This window comes from Eriocheir sinensis, chromosome 4 (genome assembly GCF_024679095.1).
Source record: "Eriocheir sinensis breed Jianghai 21 chromosome 4, ASM2467909v1, whole genome shotgun sequence".
Lineage (NCBI taxonomy): Eukaryota > Metazoa > Arthropoda > Malacostraca > Decapoda > Varunidae > Eriocheir > Eriocheir sinensis.
The window spans coordinates 1,375,763-1,391,754 of NC_066512.1; the positions used below are offsets into that span (position 1 = coordinate 1,375,763).

The following is a 15,992-nucleotide window of genomic DNA, read 5'->3' on the forward strand; positions in this document are numbered from 1 at the left end:
CTTACTTGCAGTCACCCTGGCCTATAATGCTGCGTATCATCGCACCATAAAGGAGTCCCCTTTTATCGAGAGGGAAAGAGAGAGGATTTTTAGAGATCCTCATATACCATACACTATGTTAGAAAAAAAAAATCAGCAGCCCTGGTATGATGTTGAATCCTATAAAGAGGAAATAGCTGCAATTGCAAGGAAAGTTTATGATATTTACTCCTATAAACAGGAAATGGCTGCAATTGCAAGGAAAGTTTATGATATTTACTCCTATAAAGAGGAAATGGCTGCAATGGCAAGGAAAGTTTATGATATTTACTCCTAGAAAGAGGAAATGGCTGCAATGGCAAGGAAAGTTTATGATATTTACTCCTAGAAAGAGGAAATGGCTGCAATGGCAAGGAAAGTTTATGATATTTACTCCTATAAAGAGGAAATGGCTGCAATGGCAAGGAAAGTTTATGATATTTACTCCTAGAAAGAGGAAATGGCTGCAATGGCAAGGAAAGTATGATATTTACTCCTATAAAGAGGAAATGGCTGCAATGGCAAGGAAAGTTTATGATATTTACTCCTATAAAGAGGAAATGGCTGCAATTGCAAGGAAAGTTTATGATAGATGCCACGTTTACATTGAAGAAAGTAGAGAAGTGGAAAAATACTACAAACCTACAAAAATCAAAACTATCAGCGTTGGAAACAGTGTTCCTCAAACAGAAAATAAAATAAAAAGTTGCAGCCTATTTTGATGAACCCTACAGGGTAATAGAGAAGATCAGTGATGTAGTGGTAAAAATTAGGAACCTCAGGACTAGTAAGGTTTCAACGGTCCACACAGATAGACTGAAAGTCCTTCATGAAGACTGCATCGATGTGCAGCAATGTCCAACGGTTAGGCGAGCATACCCTTTAAATCCGGAAACAGACACTGAAATATTTTCTGCATGCTCAACCCTGGTACAGAGACTAGTTCTACCGAAAATGATAACTCGTAGCGGAAAGGTGACTGCTACTCATGACGCATTAAATAATGTTCGTTCTACAACAGCAATAAACAGCTGATGCACAGGCCCTACCTTCTCAGGTTACTCCCAAACTTTCAGAGCCACCTCAGCATAGATAAGGCCTTCGCTCTTCCTCTACGGTACAAGAGTTACCTAATGTAGTGTCAAAGCCAATACGATATAAAACAAGGATAATGTATGAGGATGAAAAAGCAATAATTAAGCGCAAATATGACGAAGTAAACCACAGATTTATTTGACTCTTTCGGTGTAAGACTCAATGACACAACAGGAGTCCCCGATACGTGCTGGCCAAAGTTTCACACATACTATCTATATTATAGTTCTCCCAGACAGAGACTATAGTACTGTTTATTCTCACAGAAGATGTTTGAGCTGCATTATATAAAGCACGGAATTTAACTGCTTCTTTAACTTGAAATGTTATTCAAATGTCACCTGAGTATCCACCTGTAAAAGCAATAAAATACACACTCTTTAATTTTGAAAATGAATTCAGTTCATTGTTGCATCATCTAAGAAAAGTTTTAGGCTATGTGATGACTACGATTCAAAACAAGCTGCATGCTTCTATGAATTATAAAAATAAAAATAAACGGGAAATAATTATTTTCCTAACGATCCTTGTCTAATAACCTATTTGGTACTGTGACCCAGGCTCAAGTTGACACGATTCATGGAAAAAATAAAGTACTAGAGTCATTAACTGAGAAAGATTTAATATAGTTAAATGTTTATTATGGAAAACTCAACATCGTTAAGTAATATGCATGCCATGCAATCTGCCTTTAATAGGCTATATTCAGCTGTAGATGTATTGAACCAAGTTGTGCGCCAATTTTCTATTGAATTTGGCATTAGGAAGAGAAAAAATCTCCTACAAGCATTGTTAAATTTTGACTAAGCATTGAGACACATAAGTCCAGGTAGACAGGATTTAAAGGTGAGTCTGCAGGCTTCCCTGCAAACATACATAACTCCAACCACTATGTGAGACCAACAGTTGTTAAGTACATTAGAGGAAGCCTAGGTTCGGCCTCCAGGTCTTTTGTTCCCTGCAGTTCCTGATTTTTTAGCTTTATATAGGGATATGATAACTGTGTCCTCCAGGACAACGGCTTTGCACGATTTTCGTAATTTCTATTTCACCAAACCTTTACGAGGAGATCCGCCTGACACCTTTGATGTCTTTCGAATCGACTCCCTTCCATTTTCTGTGCAGAATAGCACTTACTATCTTATGTATAGTATTTATTCAAGATATATTGCCTTCAGTGAGAATAGGAAAATATACTTTCTTCTTTCTAGTATAGAACACTGTAACAAGAATAACCATATGTTAGTTTGTCCTCCCACAGACCCCGTCTATGAGGCTATATAGTCACGCAGCCTCTTGTGAATCGGCTGCTTTCTTGAATCATAAGTCAGTGATTAACTTCTTCCACACAATAGTCTTAAAAACATTTCCCCTTATGTTTATAAAAGGTCCTGGCTACTGGACCTATTCACTTGCCTTCCCCATCACTCTGACACTCACATGCACTACCAGTCCTGTAAACAAACATACTGTCAGCCTCACGGATAGTGGGATATTGACGCTTCGGCAAGGTTGCAACGCCCACAGCCCATCCCTGACACTTCCTGGACAAGAGGCAGTTGTGGAGGGGCCCCCCATCACGGTCTCTCTCGCCCCTCTCCCTCTCCACCTCCCTCCTCTCCAAGAATTCTTACAGGCCATCTTATCTGGTCCGTTTTGCCTGACCTTCCATCTCTTCGCAGTGCTGAGTCCATCCCCTTACAGGAGCTAACAGCTGGCTTGCAGCCCCTAAATTCTGTGGTCGAGCCGGATCAGCCCTTTCAACCCGAAATCCATTGGTAGATTGTCTTCGCCATTGTCGTGATCCTGGTTCTTCTGCTGGTGACGTCTGCCGTGGGGTATTCCTACGTCCTGCGCTACGCACGACGACGCCTGCTTCCAGACTCGAGCCCACTGCAGACATTGAAAGGCATATCTTCTCCACCAACACCTGTGAGATCTCAGGGGCGAGATCTTCCGGAAGGGGAAGTATGTTGGGACCCAGAATATGGACAAACAGAAGATGACCATAGCAGCACAGTTAATTAATAGTGACCCCAATCAGAGCCAAATACCGAGTGGAGATATGGAGACAAGAATTGTAAATATGATAGGAGAAGGAAGGATAGCAATTAGTCAGATATACAAAGTTGTAAACATCTGATAAGCACTAACACTACTGAGAGGTTATGGAAAATACCCAGTCCCACATACAGAAAACAGATACCCAGTAGGCGTGGTCAGGAAGTGTGGATAACCATTCAAGAGGACTCTAACATGTCACGTGCGGTGTGACGAAATGCTATAAGCGAATAACTGAAAAGAGAAGTCACTGTGGGAGTGTCTTAAGAGTGAAATCACAAATAGTAGGAGAAGTAAACAATATAACATAATGAGCGAGCCAATGGTTGTTGACAGGAAGTATTGGCTACTGGTTATGTAGAAAATGAAGGCGTGTCAAAGATGTAGTTCCGCCTCAAGCAAGGAAAAATGTGACCTAGACAACAGTGATATGGGCAGACGGAGCCTTGCACTCGCTTCAAGCAGACTTGCTACTCACTCAGCTGAGAATGGCTGTTGTGATTTTAATCGTGAGTAGAAATTCGAGAATCTAAGGGAAACCGATTGTTTTGTCCTGGAGGTTATAATGTAGGAGATGTGTTGTAGGATTGTGAGTGGGACAGGATTGTGATTATTTGTTTGCGATGTAAAGCAAAGGTAGAAACCACTGGGTGTGGTATAATTTGGTGCTTCCGTGAAATTGTAGTAGATTATACTATAGGAATGTGTTATCAGGATGTGAGGAGAGTACTTAAATATTGTGATGTAAGCAGAGAGAAACAAACCACTGCTTGTGGAATGACGAGTGTTATTATTATTGGCAACAACTGAGCACAAATTGTAGTATTATGTTTAAAGACATGTCGTTTGTCATATGTTGTATCCATTGCTGAATATGCCAGCGTTATGATCGTTTGAACATAGAATATTGCGTAAGGCAATTACTTTCATTTAATTTTAAATAAATGTATATTTTCTTTTTCCCTTGTTTATCCCCGAACACCAGTCTCCAATAACAACTTAAGCCGGATCACGCTACCAGGGATACGAGACGGTGAGATCATTTATGGAGTAATTAATGAGTGATAAAAGAGTTGTTTTAATACAAGCTAATGCAAATGAAATAAAAAAAAGTAAAAATTGAAATACAAGAAAAGAAGGATCCAAAAACTCTTCTATGTGTCCAAGACAATACTTACTGAGTTGTGTTTCTTGGGTGCAGGCATTAATACATGTTCTGCATCCTGTCTCTACATTCTCTTTCATCAGATTATAATTCTTTTTTTTCAAGTTTACTCCCCTTTTTATTTCTCTGGCCATCCACGGCGGATCCACGACACCATTTACTCGCCTGGGTTTCGTAGGCACTGCAGCCTTCTCTACCCCCAAAAGCTTATCTTTGAAGTCATTCCACACGTTGTCGATTGTATTGTCGGTGAGGTTAAATTGGTCCCAGGTCACAGGGGGAAGCAGCTCATGGGCTACGTTGAAATTTGCTTTTTGTAGTCTGGTATCACTGACGGATTGTCTATGAGTTTGTGACTTATGTTGACATGTTGATCATGTTCCAATAAAAGTAACACTTGATACTCAAAAGAAGATTTCTGAAACAAAAGAAGTAGTTTTTCCAGGTACAGGTAACTCTCAATTTATACGAGTTTGGTTTACACGTTTTTTAAATAACGCGGGGTCCAAAATCCAAATGAATGTTTAATTCACACGTTTTTTTCACTTATACGCGATATTTTATGGAGTGTCCACCAGATGTCTCACTCAACTGGACTCACACGGCGCCGCGGCCACACAGCTGAGCTCAGTTCTTCCCGTTCGCCACTTGAACAACAATACAGTACCCACGCTGCCACGCTACTCAACAACAACAACACCCTCGCTGCTGTGCTACCACGAGGGGAAGGGCAGCCAGAGGAGGAACCACGAGAGGGAGAGGAGTCAGAGTGATACAGTAGGCAATAAAGGTACAAACCTACCTCTTGTTTGATTTACAGTGTTTTTGATTTACATGACCTCTTCAAGGACACAATACTCACGTAAATCGAGAGTTACCTGTATACATATATCACTCATTCATAAATTTCTCACCCTATGATCTAAAAGGCTGAAAGTTAAAACATCAGGCTCTGCAGTGATGAGCTGGCGAGGCTCCTTGAGGGGGAAGTCACCAAGGGCACGAGAGGTGGCCAGCACCCCTGCCACACGCCCCACCCCAGTGAAGCTCATGAAGCCACCAGCCTCCTTGATGCGGCGACACTCCTTCAGCTGGAGAGAGAGAGAGAGAGAGAGAGAGAGAGAGAGAGAGAGAGAGAGAGAGAGAGAGATGCACACACACACACACACACACACACACACACACACACACACATAGACACACACACAGAGAGAGAGAGAGAGAGAGAGAGAGAGAGAGAGAGAGAGAGAGAGAGAGAGAGAGAGAGAGAGAGAGAGAGTTAACAGATACCCCAAAATAACTGATAGTACTGTATAAAAAAAAATAATGCTGCCGGTTCTAGAAGTTTTATCAGTCGTACTTCTGATGGGCATAGTATATCCACGTTAAACTGGGCGATGGGGTAGTGGCGGCTGCGGGGTTAGCCTAGCCCCGCACCTTGCCACACACTCTCAACACCTCTCGCTTCCTCTGCAGCCGCCACTACCCCATAGACCAGTTTCACATGGAAAACTATAGCATCGATCGCCGCCATTGGTAACGATCAAAACAAACAAAACGACTGTGAAAGCGGCCCTTAGTATCTCATAGCAAGATCTGCTGACTTGGCCTCCTCCATCCAGGGTTGTCTCTTACAGAAACAATGCAGTGAGCCCGGCCTGTCTGAGAAGCGTGCCATACCCCTATACAGTCAAAGTTGGTGTTCACAGACTTTGTAGGTAATAGGCATCAAATCAGTCTCATGGAGTAATCACTGGTTTGACACAAAGACAGAGAGTGTGTGTGTGTGTGTGTGTGTGTGTGTGTGTGTGTGTGTGTGTGTGTGTGTGTGTGTGTGTGGAAAGTTTGGTTTAGTCGGCGCAACATCTGTGGTCATATGCCGGAGAGACAGAAGGGGAAGGAATTATAGAAGGTAACAGACCCCAGGAGACGGGACACAACCCCCGATTAATACCTGGTACCCATTCACTGCTGGGTGGACAGGGGCGTAGGGTATCGGAAAAGCCGCCCAAATTTTACCACTCCGCCTGGGAATCGAACCCGGGCTCTCTCGGTTGTGAGCCGAGTGTGCTAACCACTGCACCACGAAGCCCCTGTGTGTGTGTGTGTGTGTGTGTGTGTGTGTGTGTAAGGATCCTCCAAAGTATAGAAAGTAACATATCCTTGGTTACTGATAAAATTTGTCTACTAATAATTACCAGTTGAGTAAACATTTTTTCTACCACAGTGGGAACAAACACGTACTTGGTTAGGCTTGTGGTCAAAGGAGAGGTATGGTGGACCCCTTGAGGTCTGCCATCACTGCACGAGAGTCTCCCACGTTGCCGATAACCAGAAGCTCCCCATCCAGGACAGCCACCACCGCTGTCGACCCTAATGGAGAAAAGAGGTTGAGTGGGAGGCGTAAGGGAGCATCATGTAGATAACAATGATGTGTAAACAATATATCATTTTTGTGTAAGATACAAAAAATATAACCTAGCAAGAATCGGCTGGAAATTGTCGATGAAGACCAAAATGAAGTGAAACAAAGGCCTGTGGGATATACAGTCAGGGATAGGGTAAGGAAGATTCTCTGGGTAACACCTATCAAACACTGACATTCTTCTATTTAAACACTGACATTCTTCTCTCAAACACGGTCATTCTATCAGACATTTTCACTCTCTCAATAACTGTCATTCTTCTATTTGAACACTGACATTCTTCTCTCAAACACGGTCATTCTATCAGACATTTTCACTCTCAATAACTGTCATTCTTCTATTTGAACACTGACATTCTTCTCTCAAACACGGTCATTCTATCAGACATTTTCACTCTCTCAATAACTGTCATTCTTCTATTTGAACACTGACATTCTTCTCTCAAACACGGTCATTCTATCAGACATTTTCACTCTCTCAATAACTGTCATTCTTCTATTTGAACACTGACATTCTATCAAGCAGTGTTATTACTCTATAAAACACCCATTTTATCAACTGTGTCATTCTTCATCAAACATCCATTCTATTAAGTGCCATTCTTCTGTCAAACATCCATTCTATCAAGTGTCATTCTTCTGTCAAACATCCATCCTACCAAACACTGTAATTCTTTCTCAAACATCCTTCCTATTAAGTGCCATTCTTCTGTCAAACATCCATCCTACCAAACATTGTCATTCTTTCTCAAACATCCATTCTATTAAGTGCCATTCTTCTGTCAAACATCCATCCTACCAAACATTGTCATTCTTTCTCAAACATCCATTTCATCCAACACTGCACTCAAGAGCTGAAGGGAGATGACTTAGGACAGGTACACACCAGACATGTCGGTACGAGCCTTGCAGTGGGCTACAACCTGGCGGTCCACAGCCAAGATTTGGTCGGTGAGGAGGCGTGTGTAATTAATGTTGTTAAGAACATCGATGTAACTGGAATCATTGAGAGTCCCACACCCTGCCCCTGAGCCCGAACCCGCTCCTGTCCCTGCCGCCTCCTCCTTCTTATCCTTAGACCCCGAAGGCGAGTTCAGGGACAAACGGCGTAGGTTGACAGTAGTGTAAGTGTCATCCTTTTTTAGTGGTATCGAGTCGTCTTTGGATGACGATGAGGGTGAGGTGGTTGTAGAAGTAGAAGAAGGGATGGCAGATGTAGACGAGAGGTTCTCTACGCATGAGCCTGCTCCCGTCACTCCCGTCGTTGCTGCGGGTGACTTGGCCTCTGACCCCTTTCCCTCCTTGTCGGTAGGGGGTGCGATTTTCTCCTGGGCATTCTGAGAGTCCACCGCCTTCCCTGCTAAGCTATTGGGAGTGCTGACCTTGCTGCTGTTATTGTTGTTATTGTTGATGGTCGTGGGTGTAACGGGGCATGTTTCTCCGTTCTCCTTTGAGGCGTCTTCACCCACTGGCCATCGTTTCTCAGCCTTGCCGTTGTTGTTACAGCCTCGTGTCTTTGTGTTGGTTTTGGTTTCGCCATTGCCACTATTTTTGTTATTGTTGTTGTTGTTGTTACTGTTGCTGCTGCCGCTTCCGCTGTTACCTTGCGTCCCTCCAGCTGCAGGTATTTGATTGCACAGCTGTTTGATCTTGTCGATGGTGGTTTGGAAGAGGTTGTCCTTCACAAATTCACCGTATACTGGGAAAGAAAATATGTGTAAGACAGCATAGCATGTGAGGAATACATAATACAGGTAACTCTCGATCTACACGAGTTTGGTTCACGCGTTTTTTAAGTAACGCGGGATCCAAAATCCAAATAAATGTTTAATTTACACGTTTTTTTCACTTATACGCGATATTTTATGGAGTGGTCACCAGATGTCTCACGCAACTGGACTCACACGGCGCCGCGGCCACACAGCTGAGCTCAGTTCTTCCTGCGCGCCACTTGAACAACAATACAGTACCCACGCTGCCACACTACTCAACAACAACAACACCCTCGCTGCTGTGCTACCACGAGGGGAAGAGCAGCCAGAGGAGGAACCACGAGAGGGAGAGGAATCAGAGTGATACAGTAGGCAACGCAACCTCTTCAAGGACACAATGCTCGCGTAAATCGAGTTACCTGTATATACCTGCCTTGCTGTAAGTAAATCAAAGAAAACAACATATACAGTAAACCCTCGATATAACGGACCCGCTTATAACGGATTTCAGATACAACGGACAAGGTCAGAGTAAGAAATCCACGGGAACCGACCGAGAACAGTTTTTCAACCACCCTCTTCTGGTAACTACAACGGCATCTGCTAACCACCTCCCTTTATCTGCTGTTCATCCTTGGGTAACCACAGTCTTTTTTCAGCCCACCTGATGAAATGCTTTCCTCCTTGTGGTTCACATTCAAATGAAGAACGTATTTGTACCACAGGAAAGTCTTATGCATCAATCCAGGACGTAAATGTAATGGAAAATAGCCATGTGTTTGTGAGTGTCAGTCGGGGATCATGAGAATCAATGAGAAAAAATCACCCTTCACACATACCATTTCATAATATATATCAAAGCATTTGTGATCAGATTATGTATCATCTATTTGGGGGGGTTAAAATCATGGCACAAATTTGGCCTGTCGCTGCTACACGGTAAAGCCACAAATTTGGCCCGTCGCTGCTACACTGTTATAGGGGTCGAGGGGTGTGAAGCCCCCCCATTAGGTAGGTCATCTTAGGTTACGTTTGGTTAGTAAATTTATTCGGCACACGGCGGGGCGTGGAAATACGCAGCGTGGGACGGGACGTGGCAGCGTGCTCCAATTCGCGGTCCAGTGATGCGAGAAATGCCTCTTCTCAGAAAAAAGTGTCTCTGCTCTCCACCACGCATGTGCACTGAGGGGATACAAAGGAAGAAAAACATTAATATAATCTGTCTGGTTTTGTTCTACTTTGTCCGCTTGTGATCTTTGTGGGCAATGAGTGAAATGTAGAAACAGTAAGGAAGTTGAACATTTCTCTCTGCGAGTTATTTTACGGCTGCAGCTGTTGGATGTGGCGGGTGAACAACAGGCATTCAAAAGCCAATCCTTTAATGATTTGTGACAGAAACAGTTACCAGATTATTTCATAACACCTCAAAACCTACCACAAAAAAAAAAAGTTTCATCTGCCAGTGCCAGATTGGTGCACTTGTAAAATTGTACCCATTCCCCTAACAATACGGCCCCCCCCCCCCGCATATACCTACGTTTATTACGTTTGTGACAAAAGCACAGTTTCTAAACCTATCAAGTCGACACAATCTTCCAAACACCTATCCCCTATTCTTTGACAACACTCAGCTGTCACCTTCTTCAACACTAAACATCCTCAGTCTATCCTTAGCTCCAAATCTCAACTGGAAACGTCATATCGCCTCTCTCACTAAATCAGCTTCCTCGAGGTTGGGCGTTCTGTATCGTCTCTGCCAGTTCTTCTCCCCCGCACAGATGCTTTCCATATACTATAGGGGCCTTGTCCGCCTTCGTATGGCCACACTCATATGGAGTATGCATTTCACGTGTGGGGGGCTCCACTCACGCAGCTCTTCTGGACAGTGTGGAGTCTAAGGCTCCTCGTTTCATCAGCTCTTCTCCTCTTACTGAGTCTTCTACTTCTTAAATTTTGCCGCCATGTTGCCTCTCTTTCTATCTTCTATCGCTATTTCCATGCTGACTGCTCTTCTGAACTTGCTAACTGCATGCCTCCCCCCCTCCCGCGGCCCCGCTGCACACGACTTTCTAATCATGCTCATCCCAATACAGTATAAACCCCTCATGCAAGAGTTAACCAGCATCTCCATTCTTTCAACTCCTTCACTGGTAAACTCTGGAACAGCCTTCCTTTGTCTGTATATCCTCCTGCCTATGACTTGACCTTTTTCAAGCAAAGTGTATCAAGACACTTCTTCACCCGAAATTGACCTCTCTTTCGGCTACTCTTTACTTTTTACTTTTGTGGGAGCGGCGAGTAGCTTTTTTTTTTGTACGTTTTTTGTTGCCCTTGAGCAGCATCCTTTGATGTAAAAATAAATAAATAAAAATATATAGATTTAGAGATGAATTTAGCAATATATTCATTGATCTTCATACAATCTGTAAAAAAGGCAAAATGCAGCTTATATATATATATATATATATATATATATATATATATATATATATATATATATATATATATATATATATATATATATATATATATATATATATATATATATATATATATATATATATATATATATATATATATATATATATATATATATATATATATATATATATATATATATATATATATATATATATATATATATATATATATATATATATATATATATATATATATATATATTCATGAATGATTTTTCTATGAAGAAATAAAACAATATGCCTCACATGCTTGAAAACACTGGGGGAACAGTCATGCTTGTACACGCGGCCAGCTGTGTACACGGATCCGTGTTCATGGAGATCCGCCTTTATGTTTGTAAACAAAGGGGGGACAGCCAGGAACACGACACCGGCAGGCTGTCTTGAGGGGCCTCTTGGGCGACCCTTGCCCGTTGGTGGCGGTGATATATGACTCTCTTCGCTGCCCCTACGTGCCCCTCTTGACCGAAGTCGCTTTAGTTACGGTTGATTGAAGATCTGGGCAGCATGTGGGTAGTCTTCCGACACTCGGCGAAGGATGGAAAAATCAGCGTCTTTCGGTGGGACTCGAACCTAGGTCCACGGGCTCACCACGCCCGCACGCTGACCACTCGGCCACCGCCTCCCCAAATCTTGTGATTATTGCCGTAAAGGAGAAAGATGAACTAACTTTTTTTTCTTAAGGCTTTTACATAGCAATAACCCACGAGATTTACAGTGAGCAGCTGGCATCAACGAACGGCTTCGTGAGTAACTTAGGGCCGCTTTCACAGTCGTTTTGTTTGTTTTGATCGTTACCAATGGTGGCGGTCGACGCTATAGTTTTCCACGTGAAACTGGCCTATGGGGTAGTGGCGGCTGCAGAGGAAGCGAGAGGTGTTGAGAGTGTGTGGCAAGGTGCGGGGCTAGGCTAACCCAGCAGCCGCCACTACCCCATCGCCCAGTTTTACGTGGAAATACTATAGCGGCGATAACAGCCATTGCCAACGATCAAAACAAACAAAACGACTGTGAAAGCGGCCCTTAGTAAGAGAACCAAGACGAATCACGCACGTATCCAAGCTTCAAGATACATACAGATATGAACCGTGGAAAACGTTTGCAACCAAGTTTAAAATCTCTCTCTCTCTCTCTCTCTCTCTCTCTCTCTCTCTCTCTCTCTCTCTCTCTCTCTCTCTCTCTCTCTCTCTCTCTCTTTCTATATATGAGATCATAAGTATAGATAGAGAAAGATGGAGGAAAAGTGTGATGTGACAAGGAGTGGAATGACGTACGGTAGGTAGATTTATGGAAAGGCGCCAAAACTCTCTCTCTCTCTCTCTCTCTCTCTCTCTCTCTCTCTCTCTCTCTCTCTCTCTCTCTTTGAGTGTGTGTGTTCTTTGAGTGTGTGTGTTCTTTGTGTGTGTGTGTGTGTGTGTGTGTGTGTGTGTGTGTTTTACCTAAGAGAGAGAGAGAGAGAGAGAGAGAGAGAGAGAGAGAGAGAGAGAGAGATTGGTGCCTTGCTTACCCGCTACCGTCACCTTCTACATCCCCGTAGTTTCTAAATGGGTCTTGGGGCGCTTGGCTCATGGGGGCGCGGTATGGGGGTTCACTTCCTCCCGACACGCAGATGTCTCATGAACTGCGCGGTGACTCTTCGGAACTTCCATTCGTGGGGTGCCGAATGTAAGTTTGACCACTTCACAATCATGCATATCATTGTATTTCTAAGGTTGGTATTATAAGACAATATCCCTTCAAACATAAACTATTTTTAAAGGTCATAGAGGGTGTCAATTGGGTTTTAATGCATGTTTCTTTAGGTTCATGGTATAGAAGAAGGGTTAAACTACCACCAGGGTCATGAAACTAGTGCTGGAAATGCCCAAAACTCGTATGACAGCCTTGTCAAATATGTGAAATTAGGAGACGAAATGTTTAGTAATACGGCCCTTAGGAACTTCCATTCGTGGGGTGCCGAATTTAATTTTGACCACATCACAATCATGCATATCATTCTATTTCGAAGGGTCGTATTATAAGACATTTCGCCGCCCAAGAACACATATTTGACAAGGCTTTCGTAGGAGTTGTGGGCATTTCCAGGAGTAGTTTTATGACCCTGGTTGTAGTGTGACCCTTCCTCTGTAACATGAACCTAAAGAAACACTCATTAGAACCCGACTGACCCCCTCTTTAACCTTTAGATATAGCTGATGTGAGAAGCGAAACTGTCTTGTAATACGACCCTTAGGAACTTCCATTCGTGGGGTGCCGAATTTAATTTTGACCACTCCACAATCATGCATATCATTGTATTTCCAAGGTTGGTATTATAAGACACTATCGCTTCTCACATTAACAATTTCTAAAGGTTAAAGAGTGGGTCAGTCGACTTCTAATGAGTGTTTCCTTAGGTTCATGGTACAGAAGAAGGGTCAAACTAACACCAGGGTCATAAAACTACTCCTGGAAATGCCCACAACTCCTACGAAAGCCTTGTCAAATATGTGTTCTTGGGCGGTGAAATGTCTTATGATACGACCTAACTTCAAGTAGTAGTTTTATGACCCTGGCGGTAGTTTGACCCTTCTTCTGTACCGTGAGCCTAAAGAAACACTCATTAGAGCCCAACTGACCCCCTCTTTGACCTTTAGGAATAGCTGATGTAAGAAGCGAGAGTGTCTTATAATACCGGCCTTCTTCTTCCGCAGCATTATTATCCCGTTTCTATGCGGGGTCGCTGTTCTTGATGAGTCTCCTCCGTCTAACCCTGTCCTCCGCCACTTCAAGGTCCAAGTTCTTCTCCCTGCCGTCCGCCATAATACAGTCCTTCCATCTCGTCCTGGGTCTCACTGGGTCACGATGTTAATGAAGGTTATGGCAGGAAGCAAATAATAACGCCCTAATCCTAATAATAACTGGCACAGTCAATGCGCCCTCCAAGCTCCGCCTTTTCAATTCCGCAAACGAACACGCCCACGGTGGCGTAATGCCAATCGTGCGCCCGCTGCAGGGAATGAAGGTTTAACATCTATTCGTGGCTAAGTGGGCTTCAACGCACATACTTAGCATGTATTAACAGCGTGAACAAAACACGAAGAAACACACTACACCTAAATTACTGTGAAAACTTACGCGACGAATCTATTCCAGTCGGGCTAATAAACTCACTGAATGCCCAGACTTTTGGAAGACGTACAAGCCATTATTTTTATACCGCAATACGTCCATGCGCCGGGTAGCTGAATGTATTTGCAGTCTTCAGTGTGGGCCAAGGTTGCAAAGCGCCTCCCCCCTCTGGGAGTCTTCCCTCTCCCTTCTCGCCGGTCCACGAGACACGGTCTTCCGCACGTGACTCAACATTCTCATCAATGGCAACTGTCCGAATCACAAGCTACGAGTCTCTAGGATAAGTAACCATTGGCAATCCCTATACTACCACAGTGATACTTTTTTCCACGCCGTAGCTGTCAGTATCGAGCATCCCTTTCACTACAGAATGGTACGCTATCGTTTACAACTCTACTTAATCTCCAATCTGTGAACCTTTGCCTGTATTATGCTTTTTCCTCCTTTTAAGTCACTTTATAATTCAGGGGCCTTTGTTGCCAACTCAGTATTTCCGCAGCAACCTACATAATGGTTGTCTAAGTTAGTGATACTATTTTTAATATCCCGAGCACTCTGGTGCCAAGAAAGAAAAGGTGCGGTTGGGTCAGGTGAAAATGGATTAGGGGAAACCCCTTACTAATGGAAACAGTTAAAGCTTGTGCTTGTTCTCGAAAGGCAATGCTTGTTACAGTTATATCATACACCTCATCTGGCTTTTGTGGGGGTGGCGATAAAATGTTCTCTCAAAGAAATATATCGCCACCCGTACTCTAAGGGTTAAGGTTGGTAGTGTCAGATGCTCCCGCCCCTCACACCAACTATTTCCAAAGCCCAAAAAGGAGGTTAATCGAGTTCTAATGAGTGTTCTTTTAGGTTCACGGTACAGGAAAAGGCTCAGACTACCACCAGGGTCATTAAAGTACCCCTAGAAATGCCCTAAACTCCTACGAAAGACTAGTAAATTACGTGTTCTTGGGCGCAGAAATGTTTGAAAATATGGCCCTAAAGCCCTTCATCCATAAAAAATAAAAGATTACCTACACGCTGCCCAGATCTTCAATCAACCCTAACTTCAGCAACCTCGTTCAAGTGGAGCACCGGGGGGCAGCATGGGCCAGGCAAGTCATATAACACGGTAGCCACTATAAATAAAATACGCCTGCCCCAATACCGGGCTGGGGCCGTCCATGAGGCCCCTGACCTGGACCTGGACCTGGGTAGTGAGTGCTGTGTGTGTGTCGCCAATGCCTCATCATCTACCCTGTCCCTGCCAGCATGCTCAGGCTCCAAAGGACACCATGCCAGTCACCCAGCAGCATGGGAAGGTCAGTTAACCCGGTAGCAGCGACAGGCCAAATTTGTGGCTTTACCGTGTAGCAGCGACGGGCCAAATTTGTGGCTTTACCGTGTAGCAGCGACGGGCCAAATTTGTGGCTTTACCGTGTAGCAGCGACGGGCCAAATTTGTGGCTTTACCGTGTAGCAGCGATGGGCCAAATTTGTGGCTTTACCGTGTAGCAGCGACGGGCCAAATTTGTGGCTTTACCGTGTAGCAGCGACGGGCCAAATTTGTGGTTTTACCGTGTAGCAGCGACGGGCCAAATTTGTGGCTTTACCGTGTAGCAGCGACGGGCCAAATTTGTGGCTTTACCGTGTAGCAGCGACGGGCCAAATTTGTGGCTTTACCGTGTAGCAGCGACGGGCCAAATTTGTGGCTTTACCGTGTAGCAGCGATGGGCCAAATTTGTGGTTTTACCGTGTAGCAGCGACGGGCCAAATTTGTGGCTTTACCGTGTAGCAGCGACGGGCCAAATTTGTGGCTTTACCGTGTAGCAGCGATGGGCCAAATTTGTGGCTTTACCGTGTAGCAGCGACAGGCCAAATGTGTGGCTTTACCGTGTAGCAGCGATGGGCCAAATGTGTGGCTTTACCGTGTAGCAGCGA

General features: G+C 43.8%; 1 protein-coding gene across 1 annotated transcript in view; it reads right to left on the minus strand.

The window, feature by feature from the left end:
* The window catches only part of LOC126982125 (uncharacterized), a 32,673-nt gene extending 20,148 nt beyond the window's left edge, over positions 1 to 12,525 (minus strand). Inside the window, 5 exon segments of the mRNA XM_050833947.1 lie at positions 5,254 to 5,430; positions 6,584 to 6,608; positions 6,610 to 6,712; positions 7,651 to 8,463; positions 12,477 to 12,525. Coding sequence (XP_050689904.1) covers positions 5,254 to 5,430; positions 6,584 to 6,608; positions 6,610 to 6,712; positions 7,651 to 8,463; positions 12,477 to 12,525 — 1,167 coding nt within the window.
* Between the last annotated feature and the right edge of the window lie 3,467 nt (positions 12,526 to 15,992).